Source organism: Capricornis sumatraensis, chromosome 9 (genome assembly GCF_032405125.1).
Source record: "Capricornis sumatraensis isolate serow.1 chromosome 9, serow.2, whole genome shotgun sequence".
Lineage (NCBI taxonomy): Eukaryota > Metazoa > Chordata > Mammalia > Artiodactyla > Bovidae > Capricornis > Capricornis sumatraensis.
Window position 1 is genome coordinate 72,991,661 of NC_091077.1, and position 12,966 is coordinate 73,004,626.

General features: G+C 34.9%; 1 protein-coding gene across 1 annotated transcript in view; it reads left to right on the forward strand.

Annotated features, from left to right (window-relative positions):
* Nucleotides 1-5,433: 5,433 nt before the first annotated feature.
* Nucleotides 5,434-12,966, forward strand: part of GABRA1 (gamma-aminobutyric acid type A receptor subunit alpha1) — a 54,732-nt gene continuing 47,199 nt past the window's right edge. Inside the window, exons 1-2 of the mRNA XM_068979898.1 lie at nt 5,434-5,507; nt 8,821-8,933. Of these exons, the coding sequence (XP_068835999.1) occupies nt 5,434-5,507; nt 8,821-8,933 (187 nt within the window). The remainder of the gene's footprint in view (nt 5,508-8,820; nt 8,934-12,966) is intronic.

Sequence of the window (12,966 nt, forward strand, 5' to 3'; positions counted from 1 at the left end):
TTTATTGAATGATTTGTAAAAGAGGGATATAAGACTATCTCTCACAGATCTGAGAATTAAATGGAATGATTTATGCACATTGATTAGCACATTATTTGGCAATAAGTAAACATTTTAAGAATATTAAACATCACAGTTATTGTGATTTCAGGAACTTAATTCAATCAGAGGCACACTGACTTTAAAGGGTTTTTCCCCCCAGGTAAAAGAAAAAAACAAAAATGTCAACTCCTATCTAAAAGAGTCAATGTAACAAGATCATATAAAATAAATGACTGCTTTGCCATTAATTTCTTATGGTTTATTCCCTGGTTTTATGTGCTCCTGTTAATGACACCTTAGATGGAAAATAATAACCACACTCATAATTTAGAATTGCAATTGCTATTTTTGAAATAGTCATACTATCAATATTTTAAACATCCACAATTTATTCATTAAAAACATACATGTCCCAAAAGATATTATATATACATCATCTAGCAAAACCTATCTTATAAATATTGCATCTTAAATAGAGAATCATCATATAGGTATTTCCATTTTCATATTTTTACCATAGTTTTCTGATACATTTGATAATTATTCATAAATATTCATTTGTTTTGAAAGGTATGGAAATGTGCAGTTGTATCTTGCTGGAGAGTCACATAACACTTTTAGTCTCAAGTGAGATGTGATTGGCATTGTTTTCATTATTGCTCAAATGATAAAGTTCAGTGTTTATGCTCAAAAAAACAATCAGCAGAGTGATTTGGTTGTATGTCATTAGTCATAAAGTCATTCTCAATTTGTAAAGAGAAGTAAAAGGAGCTGTGACTATAAAGCCAAAGATGGGGAAAAAAATCTAAATTGTGTCATGTTTAGGAGTATCAGTCTCAAGTCAAAATGGAACTATGAAATTGCATTTTAAATTATCAGGTAAGAAAATAATGTTTACTAATTGTTAACCTGGGGTTTTGAAACCTTACTAAAGTGAATTTTATTCTCAGAACTGTTTAATAAATAAGTAAATTAATGGATAAATAAAATAAAAATTAAATAAATAAATAAAAATTGGGTAATGTCACACAGGAAAACTCTTGATGCTCCTTCAGTGGCTATTGTTAAGAATACATTACATTTGTTGTGTCTGGACAGAGTAAGCAATTACTGCCCAGAAACAAAGGTATTATGAAATAATCTTCAAATCTCCCTTCCTTGAAGATTCATTTCTAAAATAACTTCCCAGTGACACTTCTCCTTCAAAACTCAGAAGAAACCAAGCCCAACTCTGAATGTGATCTTTAATTATATATTTCTTATTTCAATCACTTGTTTTAAGTTTCAATCATATAAGCTGATTGTGTTGCAAGCACAGTCAAGGAACACTTGTAGAATCAAAAACGCATGAGTGGTATAAACTGGCCATGTAGATTTTTCTCTTCCCTTACCAATGATACAACCGTATCAGAAATGTCTTCTCTGCTAGAAATCCTCCTGGGAAAATGGCTAGGAAGCTCACCAAAGTTCACACTTTGTTCACCAGAAGAATTGCATAGTGCAGTCCCATCTCTTCTTTTCAGCACCTGCTGCTACCTAGTCCAGGGGAAAGAAAGTGCTGAAGGGACAATTCCCACAGCATCAGGTCATTTCAGTAAATGCTTCCAGAAACACAGGACCCACCTCCTCTCTGCTACAAATTCCCATTCACAAAATCCGAGGAGAGAACTACAAGTCGTCCCTGATTCCTTGGAAATGTAGTTAGACTGATGTTGAAACACACCCTCCTTCCCTCAGTGTATAATTATTTGTGGGTGGAGAGCCACCAGGGAGGGTAATACAAGAGGAAAGAGAGAGAGAGAGAGAAAAAAAAAAAACAAAAAAACTAGAAGCAGGCTTTGTTTGACCTGACTTCTAAAAATCTTTCTGTTCATCTTTTCTCATCCCCTCTCTCTCATTTTTCTAATCCAGAGAATGATGGAGTTACAAGGCAAGGGAATGAATCCGAAAATAGAGATAGGACGCTTGCCTAGAAATTATCCGGGCGAATTATTTAAAGTTAAATACTCCTGGTCCTAGGAAGCCAGCATAATTCATATTTAAAGGAGGTTATCTTTTCTGGATCATGACATAAACAAACAGTTTTCCTCCAAAGATTAAAACCCCGGTTCCAGAGCGCGTTCTGGCTGTCCTCTAAACTGCAGACTGAGGAGAGGTGGAAAGCGCTGATAACCTGTGAAAGTGCGAAAGACTCTCACGCCGGTGGCCAATTCGCCACCGGCCAGAGCTCTTCCCTCCTAGCCCTCATCATTCGTGACTCTGCAAGACACAAGGACTCAGACGTGTGGGAGTGCGTGTGAGCGAGACAGGCGAGAGGAGAGCGCGCTTTCCACATGTGGAACCCTGCACCTCCCTGTCTCATCGCTTGCATCCATTCATATACATGTAGTGGTTAAATATTTGATCAAAGGTGGAATAGTTATACTGATCGGTTGTATTTTTAATAGGCACACCTTAAAATAGAGGGTTCGTACATTGCAAGTGTGAAGAGATTCTGAGGAGAGTCCCTGTGCCTCTAACCCTTTCTACTCTTCCCTCCTCCGTCTCTACTCCCCCCCAAAAAGGGAAAGCTTGCAGCAGATTGTAGAAGGATTTGAGTCTGCAGCTCAGAGAAGGGGATTAGGGCCAGAGCGGTGCAAGTTAAATTGTGCTGCAAATAAAAAATGGGCGGATTGGTCTCCAGATCCAGAGGCTGGTACCACCTTCCTTTCTAAAATAAAATCTCTCTGGCATGAAGTCACCGCCTATTTCACATCCGGTTTGCCCTGGGACGTATTACTACTGTCTTGGTAAAGAAAAATCTTTTGTTGTATAGCTGCAGATTGGAATATAGGGAAGCAAATTCGGGTGTGAAATCTTCAGCAAAGGAACACGCAGAGTCCATGATGGCTCAGCCCGCTCAGACCGAGTGAGTGAGCGGCGGAGCGAGGACGCCCCTCCGTTGCCGGCGCGCCCGGACTCGCGGACTCGCGGACTCGCGCCGGCTCCAAGCTCTGCACGATTTTCTCTCGCAGACTTTTCCCGGGTCTGGAGCGATCCTGTGCCCAGAGGGGGCCCGAGGTAAGTGCGGCTTCGGACCGCAGCACGCAGAGCTTTGAACGTGCCTTTTCCTTGCTGGAGAGACCAGAATGCAATAGGGAAAAGAGAAAGAGGGAACAGGACAAGAACCTGATCACATAGCAGGTAGACAGAACGAATGTTTTTCTTTCAGGGTTAAAACCGCAGCGGTCTAGGAGCATTATCGTCATTATTATTATTTTCTCCGTCTTTCTTTTCTTTCCTTCCTTTGGCAGGCAGATTTGAATGTATTTCGCGGGGTAGGTGGTGACATGTTGTTTTGGTCTTTTTTTTTTTTTTTGGCAAAAGGGAGCTGAGGTGAAGTGGGGAGGGGCGTTGTGGGGGCATCCTCTAAAGTTAAGACGCTGGTATAGAAAACCTGTCTCAACGTTGCATATCTTAGGGAAGGCACTCTCCTTCTTGCTGCAAAAAAAAAAAAAAAAAGCCTCTTTTCTCCTTTCCGGTGAACGCTGCTGAAATGCCCTCTGGTGTAGGGGTCTCTCCCATTCTGAACACGAAAAAACTCAAGTTCTCATTTGATGTGGGTGGCATGGAATATGGGTGTTTGGAGTGTGTGTTTGATGAGGCGAAGTTGAAGGTGGAAAAGGGTTAGGAGACAGCTTAGCGTTTCTCTTAAACTATTATGTTTGTATTTGCAAGAAACTTTCTTACTCAACAACTCAAGTGCCATGATAGGTTTGTTGTCCTCTTTTTAAAATGTCAGTGGAGAACAGAAAGCAATGGTATCTTGCTTTGGGGTTTTGTTTTGTTTCATTTAGTCCTTCGGGAATTACCTTTTTTAAAAAATAAAGATCAACAAATATTAATAAGGTAGAGAAAGTTGTTTTTCCTTCATAACAGATGCTGAAGATTAATAAAAGATTAATATAATTATGCAATTTAGATGCAATATTTTAACATGAGGATATTTATCCAATATTCCTTGTCCTATTCAGCTCTTCTATGTTAAAAGCAGTCACTAGTTTAGGGAAAAAGTATGAATCTCACAGTTCTTATCTCTAGATCTAGACTGTCCACTCTAAGCACCTTAATTATGTTTCATTGCTTACATTGCCATTTGGAATGATTTTTACTGATATAAATGATCCCAGAGAGTGCGGAAAGCATTTGTGTAGATGTATTTAAAGGCATACCACATTAAACTATAGAGTGTCTCATGAAAAATATGCTTTAAAAGACTTGCAATCCATTAATCACTGACCCTCCTGAGGGATTCAGGGAAGTGCTAACAAATTTTACCTTGAACAGTTTCATAACTGGAATCAATTATCGCACATTCAAGTAAAGTGTTACCATATCTTCTCCTTCTCCAGGTAGTGCACTTATTTTTAAAAACTAACTGCACAAATAGGTTATAATTTTAAAAATTCTCTAAGCTTTCCAGACTCCTCCATTCCTCCAGCATCCCACTACCAAGTCGAAATTCAGCAATCAGACGGTGATTGATTGCACTTTACCTAAGAGGGAAAAAAAGATTCCCTTATTCATGCAAAGCAAAGCACTCCAGTTTCCATCTGTTTGAGATGAAACATTTTCTAGCAGCAACCCGGCAGAATCCAAGAGGGCTTAAAAATATGTGTAGGCATGTTTGTGTGCATTTATGTGAGTGTGGTTTGTGTGTGAGAGACCAGCACATGGACTGACTATAAAGTGTGTCCTTTAGCCCCACAGAAGCATTAGTGAGCATATTTAACAAGGCAATCACAGGCAGAGAATTACAAGCACGACTTCAGGATTCAACAGTGTATCTCATGATTTTTTTTTCTAAGATAAATAGCAGTTGCTTCTGAAATCAAGGTGTATCCAGAACCCCAAGATGAATTCAGTCATCAAAGCATAATAACCAACCCCATCACAGCCCCCAGACATGCTCTCTCTGTTGTAGACACCAGCTGAAGATTTTTAATGCACAGTGCAGTTGTGGGAACTCAAATCAGAAAGGTCAAATTTATCAGATGACAAACAAGAGGAGAGTAATTCAAACTATACTGGAAATATAAAGCCTATAAAAACAAACAACTCACAATTCTATGTTGAGCAATATTATCACCTGAGAGCATTTCAACTTGTATTCTTTTACAGGAGAAACTAAGACACTTATATTTCTGAATGGAGAAATGGAAGGGAAAGTGGAGAATGGATGGTCCAGGTTTCCATTGCTTCCAATGAGGTGTCATATCCCAGTGAGGTCATTTCCTGACTTCAAAGCATTTATCTGAACTGCCTCAGTCAGCCCTAGTGGTTATAACCTGATGTTTCTTGCAAGAGACATTGATCTCTACTTGTTCTACTTTTCAGCTGCACAAGCCCGCAATGAAGAAAAGTCCTGGTCTCTCTGACTACCTTTGGGCCTGGACCCTCTTTCTGAGCACATTGACTGGAAGAAGGTGGGGACCCTTTATTTTAAATCTGCATGAGAATTTCTGTAACTTTTCATTTATTCTTTCAGAGTGAAGAAAATTAACCTTGGATAAATTCATGACTAAGGGAATTAAAAAAACTTAACAGCAATAAAATTCCAGCTAATAAAGTAGAACAGTATGAAAAAATAATTATCTTATCTGCATGTTAGTTACAATACACTTAACATGCTTTTGTTAAGGAATGTGTTAATTCACCATTTAATTCTTAAATTGAACTTTTCACTGCTTAGTTGTAACCGAACAAAACATGCAGTTTCCTAATTCATAAAAAAAAGTTACCCCAATTAATATCTGCATACTATGTAAGTTGATTTTCCAACAAGAAAATTTCTAACTAATTGCAAAGATCATAGAGTAACTTCTGACTATGTGCAAGTAGAAACTTTGGAATAATATTTTTAATTTGAATGTTATAATTTTTTATAAATGCATGTGCATTTTGTTTTGAAACTATAACTTATATAACTAATAGAAGTAGAGTATACTAGACACATTTAAGAACGGTAGATAAAACTGAACTTTTCTATTTAAGTTTACTGTGGAGACAAGTTATGAGAAAAATGTAATAATATGATTAACTATATTCAAAATATTAGCTAATGATCCCATCAAGCATATAGATAGATTATAATAGCAAAGATATAAATGACCAAATATTTCAGATTCTCCTTTATCTGCTTTTATATTTCTAGTGTAATCTGTTCCTGTGGCCAAAGTCTTAGCCATACTGTAAAAATCTAAGATTCTCCATAATGTAACAAAAAGTGAACCCTTAGAGGTTAAGGCAGAGAGATGGAATAGTCTGGAAATATGAGGATTTAGGAGGATTTTTTTCAATTGAGAAGTTGTCCATTTTTAATGTTTGTTATTGTGCATGGTGAATAATGACTGCCAGATGAACAGGAAATGCCTTATTGTCAGATACTCTTAATCTGAGCAGTAAAAGGTTCCTCACTGCTTTTGAAACATTATATGAAGTGTTACTATTGTGATGACCTGTAGATGGAGTTAGTGCACAGTGTTTTCCTATATAGTGGCTCATACAGAATCAAAATCAAGTACTGTAACTGACATTTCTCTACAAATTATAGATTATATATTCAGTTTAGGAGACATTACATTGGCATGAGTGTTTAATAGCAAATAAATAATCTTGATCTTCATCTTAGGCTTATTCTCTGACAATTACATAGTAAATGAGAATTAAAGATGAAGCATAATCTGATTAAGAAAATCACATAAAAGAATGATTATCATTCCAGTTGGCAGAGCAGAAATGGTTCGCTGGGAGGGAGGGAAAAGACTCTTTTGGCATTTGTATTCCAATCCAAACAATTGGTGAGAACAACATTTATAAAATCAAACCAGGGGGTGAAAAGCCTTTCCTGAATTTGACATATGCTATAAAAACAAAGGAAATGCAGGTAAAGGTAATAGACCACTCCATTTTGGGGGAATCATATTAGCAATCCAATATGCTCTGTCATGTCACGTCATCTCATCATCTCCCCCCTTCTTATTTTAGTGCTTCTTCCTTAGAATGCTTGATCAGGCCCTATTCACAACTCAAAGTGTGCTAGCATTTCTTTTCTACCTTTATCAAGATGACCTTCTAATATCCTTGAAAGATGCATGCATGGCAGTAGGTTTTATAACAATGAGTTTTTAAAAACAATTGCCTTCAGAAAACTATTTTTGCTTTACCACTGTCATCTGCTAGTGAGACATCCTAGAAGACACAGAGCTTGCTGAAAATTTGATTTCAGAAACCAAGAAGATCTTTAATTTTGCCAAAAGAGAGTAAACCCTCAATCTGCATGGTATTAATATTGAATTTATGATACTGTGGAATTGTTTCAAAGAGGTACATTTAATATATTTCATATTCATGAATAGATGTCAGTTATAGCTTATTAAAATTTTATCAGAAAAGTTTCACATTTTACCAGTATAACATTAATTACCTAAATAATAGTATTTGTTTTTTAACTGATACTTGATTATATTTCTTGCTTTTGTCAAATAAGTGAACCTTGGTTTCAACTGTTACATTTTTCTTAGATTAATCAGTAATATAAACACACAAGTAAGAAGCCAAAAGCATATTACATAGAAAATATGAAAGTGATATTTTTATGTCAGTTTTTTAGTTTACACTCTATATTCATTTTTTCTCAAGGTCAGAGCTATCAATGAAATGTATCAGTAAGCGTGATCTATCCTAAAATAGAAGACTCTTCTCCCAAAGGATTTTGGAAGTGTCATCTTAATCATTACATAAAATATGACTTAAGGAGCATAGATAATAATGTGATTGATACAATAAATATATAATATTTGAACTGTGGTTATTACATGATCAAAATTCAAAGACTAGTAATGATAAGGAATTAAAAACTAGATATTCACATAGAAAGAATTAAACAGAAATAATTACTCTGATATAGAAGAATGAAAATAATGTCTAAAAGTTAAAGAAAACTGGATTTTAGTTCAAATTCTTCTCACAAATAGCTGTGCTTTCTTAAAACAATAATCCTGCATTATCGCTTAGTAAAACCATAAATTAAGAATATTGGCTCTTACCTTTTCCAAGGTATATTTTACTTCTAAGACCAACAAGGACAAAAATTCAATTAATTAGAGGTTTGAATAGACAAATTATAAACAGTTTTGGTTTATTGGTTCATAAACCTTAATGAAATAGAAATTACACACTGATGTGAACAAATAATTATCATAAGTAACAAGTTCTATTTTTCTCATTTAAACACCTGAAAGGACATAAAAAATTACAAAAGAAACATAGGAAGTGGATGAAGGAAGGGATGTTGGTAGATGCAATTTTAGGATTATGCTACATATTAAATGAAAACAAAGCTATTAATTATTTTGGTAGCTCCTAAATACTTTTTTTTTAATTTGGGAAGAAGTTTCCCAGATTTCGGTTTTTCAGTAGTGTGCATTAATGTTCTTGCTTACCCAGGGAAAACATGCATTACAACTTTGTACGCACACTGAGAATTATAAATGTAAAGAGACAACTCATGTCCTTTAATTTTCCTTCCAAAGTTAGAAATATTAGAATATAGAGCATATCATATATGAGAGCAAATATAAGAAAATGTTAAGAATTAAGCTATGATTTTTTTTTTAATTTTACAAGAAGGAATTTTCAAATTAAGATTCAATAGAAAGGAAAAAATTGCAGAAGGCTTTATTTGGAAAAAGGTTTTAGTCGAAATGTATAATTTAGCTATTGCCTCTGATATTTCAGCTATGGACAACCCTCATTACAAGATGAACTTAAAGACAACACCACTGTCTTCACCAGGATTTTGGACCGACTCCTAGATGGTTATGACAATCGCCTGAGACCGGGATTAGGAGGTGAGTAGCGTTACTGTGTTTTATTTTAGAGAACGATATTAAGCCTTTACTATTAAAGCATTGCTTCCCTCTACATGGTAAAGTAAGAAGAATAACAGCATGTAGTGTAATGACTCATCCTATTTTCAATAGATTGCCCAGTGTTAATTCAGTTTTCCATGGTCATCCCAGGCACATACCCAAACGTGATAAAAGGCAATTCAAACTTCTCATAATGTCATGAAAGTAATGTTACATTTACTTGACATTCATAATCATTTGCAAGTATGATTTGATTTTACAAGGGAGAAAGGCGGGTAATATTCTCCCTTCCAGCCCAAAGACTGCATTGCTATTTCATTCCACATTGCTTTGTTTGCATTGGATTCCATTAAAATATTTCTGAATCTGTTGCTGTAAACATTTCTTGTGGAATATTACAGACTAATCCACTATTTTGTGTTCGATTAACCCCATCTTTGGGACAAAAGGTGAATGAGATAGATGGTAGTATTTTTTATCTCAGTGCACTTAAACTGTAATTTTCTGTAGTAAAAATGTATTTTTCTTTGTATACCACTTAATTCGTTTACTAATGAATTTATACTCAGGAAGAAGATAGCACTTAATAATACAATATTTATAACAATAGAAGCAAATAGTACAAGACATTACACACTTATTTAAATAGCCTTTGAATAAGATAACCAGCCTATCTTATTTAGTTAAGCAAAGAATAATGAAGTCAAAACAAAATATTGATCTCAGAGTAAAACAAATGAGGCAAAAAATGAATTATTGTTCAAAGTCACATAAGAAACTAAGGTTATTATCTATGACTCCCAACTATAACTTATGCTGTACTTTCTCCAGAGCATTTGTTGAAACTATTTAATAGCAATATTTAAACTACTATGAAATGGCAGTTTTAAGAAATTCATCTCTTCTCCATCTAGACAGCAAAGATATGCAAAGAATAAGAAGCTTAAGAATTCAATTTGTGATTTTAAAACAGAATGGTAACATGGATTTAGAATCTTCGTTTTATATCTTTAGGTAGTGTGATCATAGGGGTATGGGACGTAGGTCTGCTTTGAGGCCGCCAAATGCCCTTAGTGTCTCAGAGGTTTAACGGAAACTCTTTTGTCAAAGGCACAATTCAGAAATATGTCAAAGGTCTTACCAGGTGTCCTTTCCTATCAATCTCAAGCATTCATTCTAGGACATGCTATACAAATTCCTCCAGGTTTGTTGTATTCCACTTGGTTTCCCCTTACTAAGTTCTTTGAAAAAGTATTAAGGAATAAAATGTATCAGTCACAAAATAGAGTGCATAAATAACTCTGTGCTGTATTAATATAAAATCTGTGTATATCTAAACATCTAGAGTGGTTTCAGGAAAACTGTTCTTAGTTTATAAAATTTGAAATAAACTGCAAACACTGCAGGTAGGGGAGGAACGGACAAAAAGAAAGTCAGAATAGTGATAATAACTTTTATGAATGGGCATGCATCTCATTTCTTTACCTATTCATCTTCCTTCTCCATATCAATCCATAGAAAATCTGCAGAATTTTGTAATATATCTAGAAAATCTTATCTTCATTCTAGTTTAGGAAATTGTGTTTAATACTTTAACATGTGAATATGAGTATCCTCTTAAGTTCTGTGCATAGTTTTAAGTTTGTTAAACAATTTTACACACACACATACACACACACACCTTCGTTAATAATCAGCTATATGGTCGTATTGTTATTTGGAGTACAGATAACACACCCATGACTGCTCATTTAAACTTAATTATGTATAATAACTTTAATAAATGTGTATGTTAATTCTTTAATCAAATATCGTGTAAGCAAGAAGCATTTCACCTAATCCTCATATGCATACCTAAGTCTTGGAGAGCCACAAACCTCGAAGATATATAATACAAACTCAGAATGAGTTGAAAAACTACTCTTTCAAGACTCAAGATAGTGAATTTATGATACAGAAACAACTACATTAATTCAGGCAGCAATTTTCATGGAATCTATTATCTATTTAACCCCCTCAGAATAACAAAAATGTAAAGAACAGAGTAGTGGTAGGCTAAATATAGATAAGATATATTCTTTTTAATTGAAGTGAATATAATGTCCTCTACCATAGTAGAGGATTCAAGGGCTCAGGAAAAAGTTTTAAAATGGGCCTGCTTTATTCTTTTTAAAAAGAATTTTCTGATATTTTTGATTTCTGGAAATGGTGATTTTGAGGTTATGATAGACATGAAAACAAATTTAAAAGTAGCCTAAATAATTTACTCCATTTCTATTTTATGTGTCATCTTAGAACATACTGCAATTAAATCTGATGGATTTGAGATTTATGAAAAAGTTTTAATTCTAACTTAATTTTTGTCATTTTTTGGATTGCCTTTTCAGTTTTAAGGGATATAATGGGATGTGTTTATTACCCTATCTCCAGAGTCATTTACATGTTTATAAGTACATTTTGAGAATGTTTATCTGCCTTTAGAAAAATACAGCCTTAAATATTAAACACAGTTTTTAGATATTTTATAAACATAATCAGCTAGAGAATTAGAGCAAAATGTTAACATCATGCATGATATTTGGATGCTATAAATTGAAATTATCTATTACATACATTTCTACAGAATTATTTAATTCTATGTGTTTACCATAGATTTCTGGTAAGCTAAGTTTAACATGCATTCTAGTAGCTCTCCATTATAAAAATCAATTTTTTACATGATTCATTTGCTTATCAATGCAAAAACTATATAGAGGCAATACTTGAAAGATTATCATTAGCTTATAAGGGGGGTAAAATTTTCCTCATAGTAGGTTCATGATCACAGCTGGAATAATCTTTCCTTGCAAGAGAAAGGAGCCCACTGTCTTCTTTATTATGATAAAAGTCTGGTTTTATAAAAATAACAACATTGTGCAGAAGGCAGAGATATTTTGTTCTGAATGCCTTGATAAAATATAGAAATGTGTTGTTAAGCTAAGACTTGAGACTAATGTAAGAAACTCTGGTACGTGCAGTTTCATCATGACCTGTTTTTTAGAAACACACACAGCATCCAAAGGTGTAATGTTACTCATTGGAAATGTACACCTTAGATCCAAAAATTAAGAAACAAATATATAATATGGTTCATCCAGATGATAGGAGGTTGCAATTATTGTAATACTATTTTAAAAAGACTATCTTTTCAGGGTCAAGAGCAATCCTTAGGGGGAAAAAAATTTAAGGACAACATAAAAAATGATATCCTGGAAGGCTAATTTAAAAAAGAAAACACTAAAAAGGATAGTGTGTGGAATTCTAGTAATATCCTCTATTCAGGGATATAAAGAGAAAAACATTTGGCAAATTCATATTTTAAGTACAAAATTAAGGAAGGAAGCTTTAAATAGACTTGAATTGAAATAGTCTGTAGCCAGAAAATAAAATCAAAATTGTCAGTGATTGTTGAGTTCATTCTCGTCTAATATTGCCTTCTTTGAGGGCAAGGTGTGGAGGGCTCCTTCTTCCTTGCAACCAGAGACGGAAGAATCTTTGAAAGGCTCGTGCCTAAAGCGTGGTTCCCACAAAAGAATAAAATGGTTGAGGAAGGAGAGGACATAAAATCCAGGAAAAAAAAAAAGCGAGATAAGAAAGGAAAGGTTAGAGCAGAAAGGAGAGCGAGAGGGTATTGAAAGAGGGTATTCAAACTAAAAGAAAGAACGGAGAAAGGTGAGAGAGCTGGAGAAGGCAGAGGACAGCTAGAGCGCCTGGTGCGGGAGAGGTGTCTGTGTTCCGAGGCTGGCTAGGCTAAGGTGTTCCTTGATTAATCAAGGTTCCTCTCTTCATTTTAAATCAAGACCAAACCAAACACCTTCTGAGGAAATCTGTTTTCTCAACGTTTCTCCTTATTGGCTGTGAATCTAAAACTAAAGAAGCCTAAATTTTCTCCAACTTTCTAAAAGAGTAAACGATGCTCCCCCCACTCCCCCCCGCCCCCCCCCCCCCAACAAATAAACCAATCTGGGTAAAA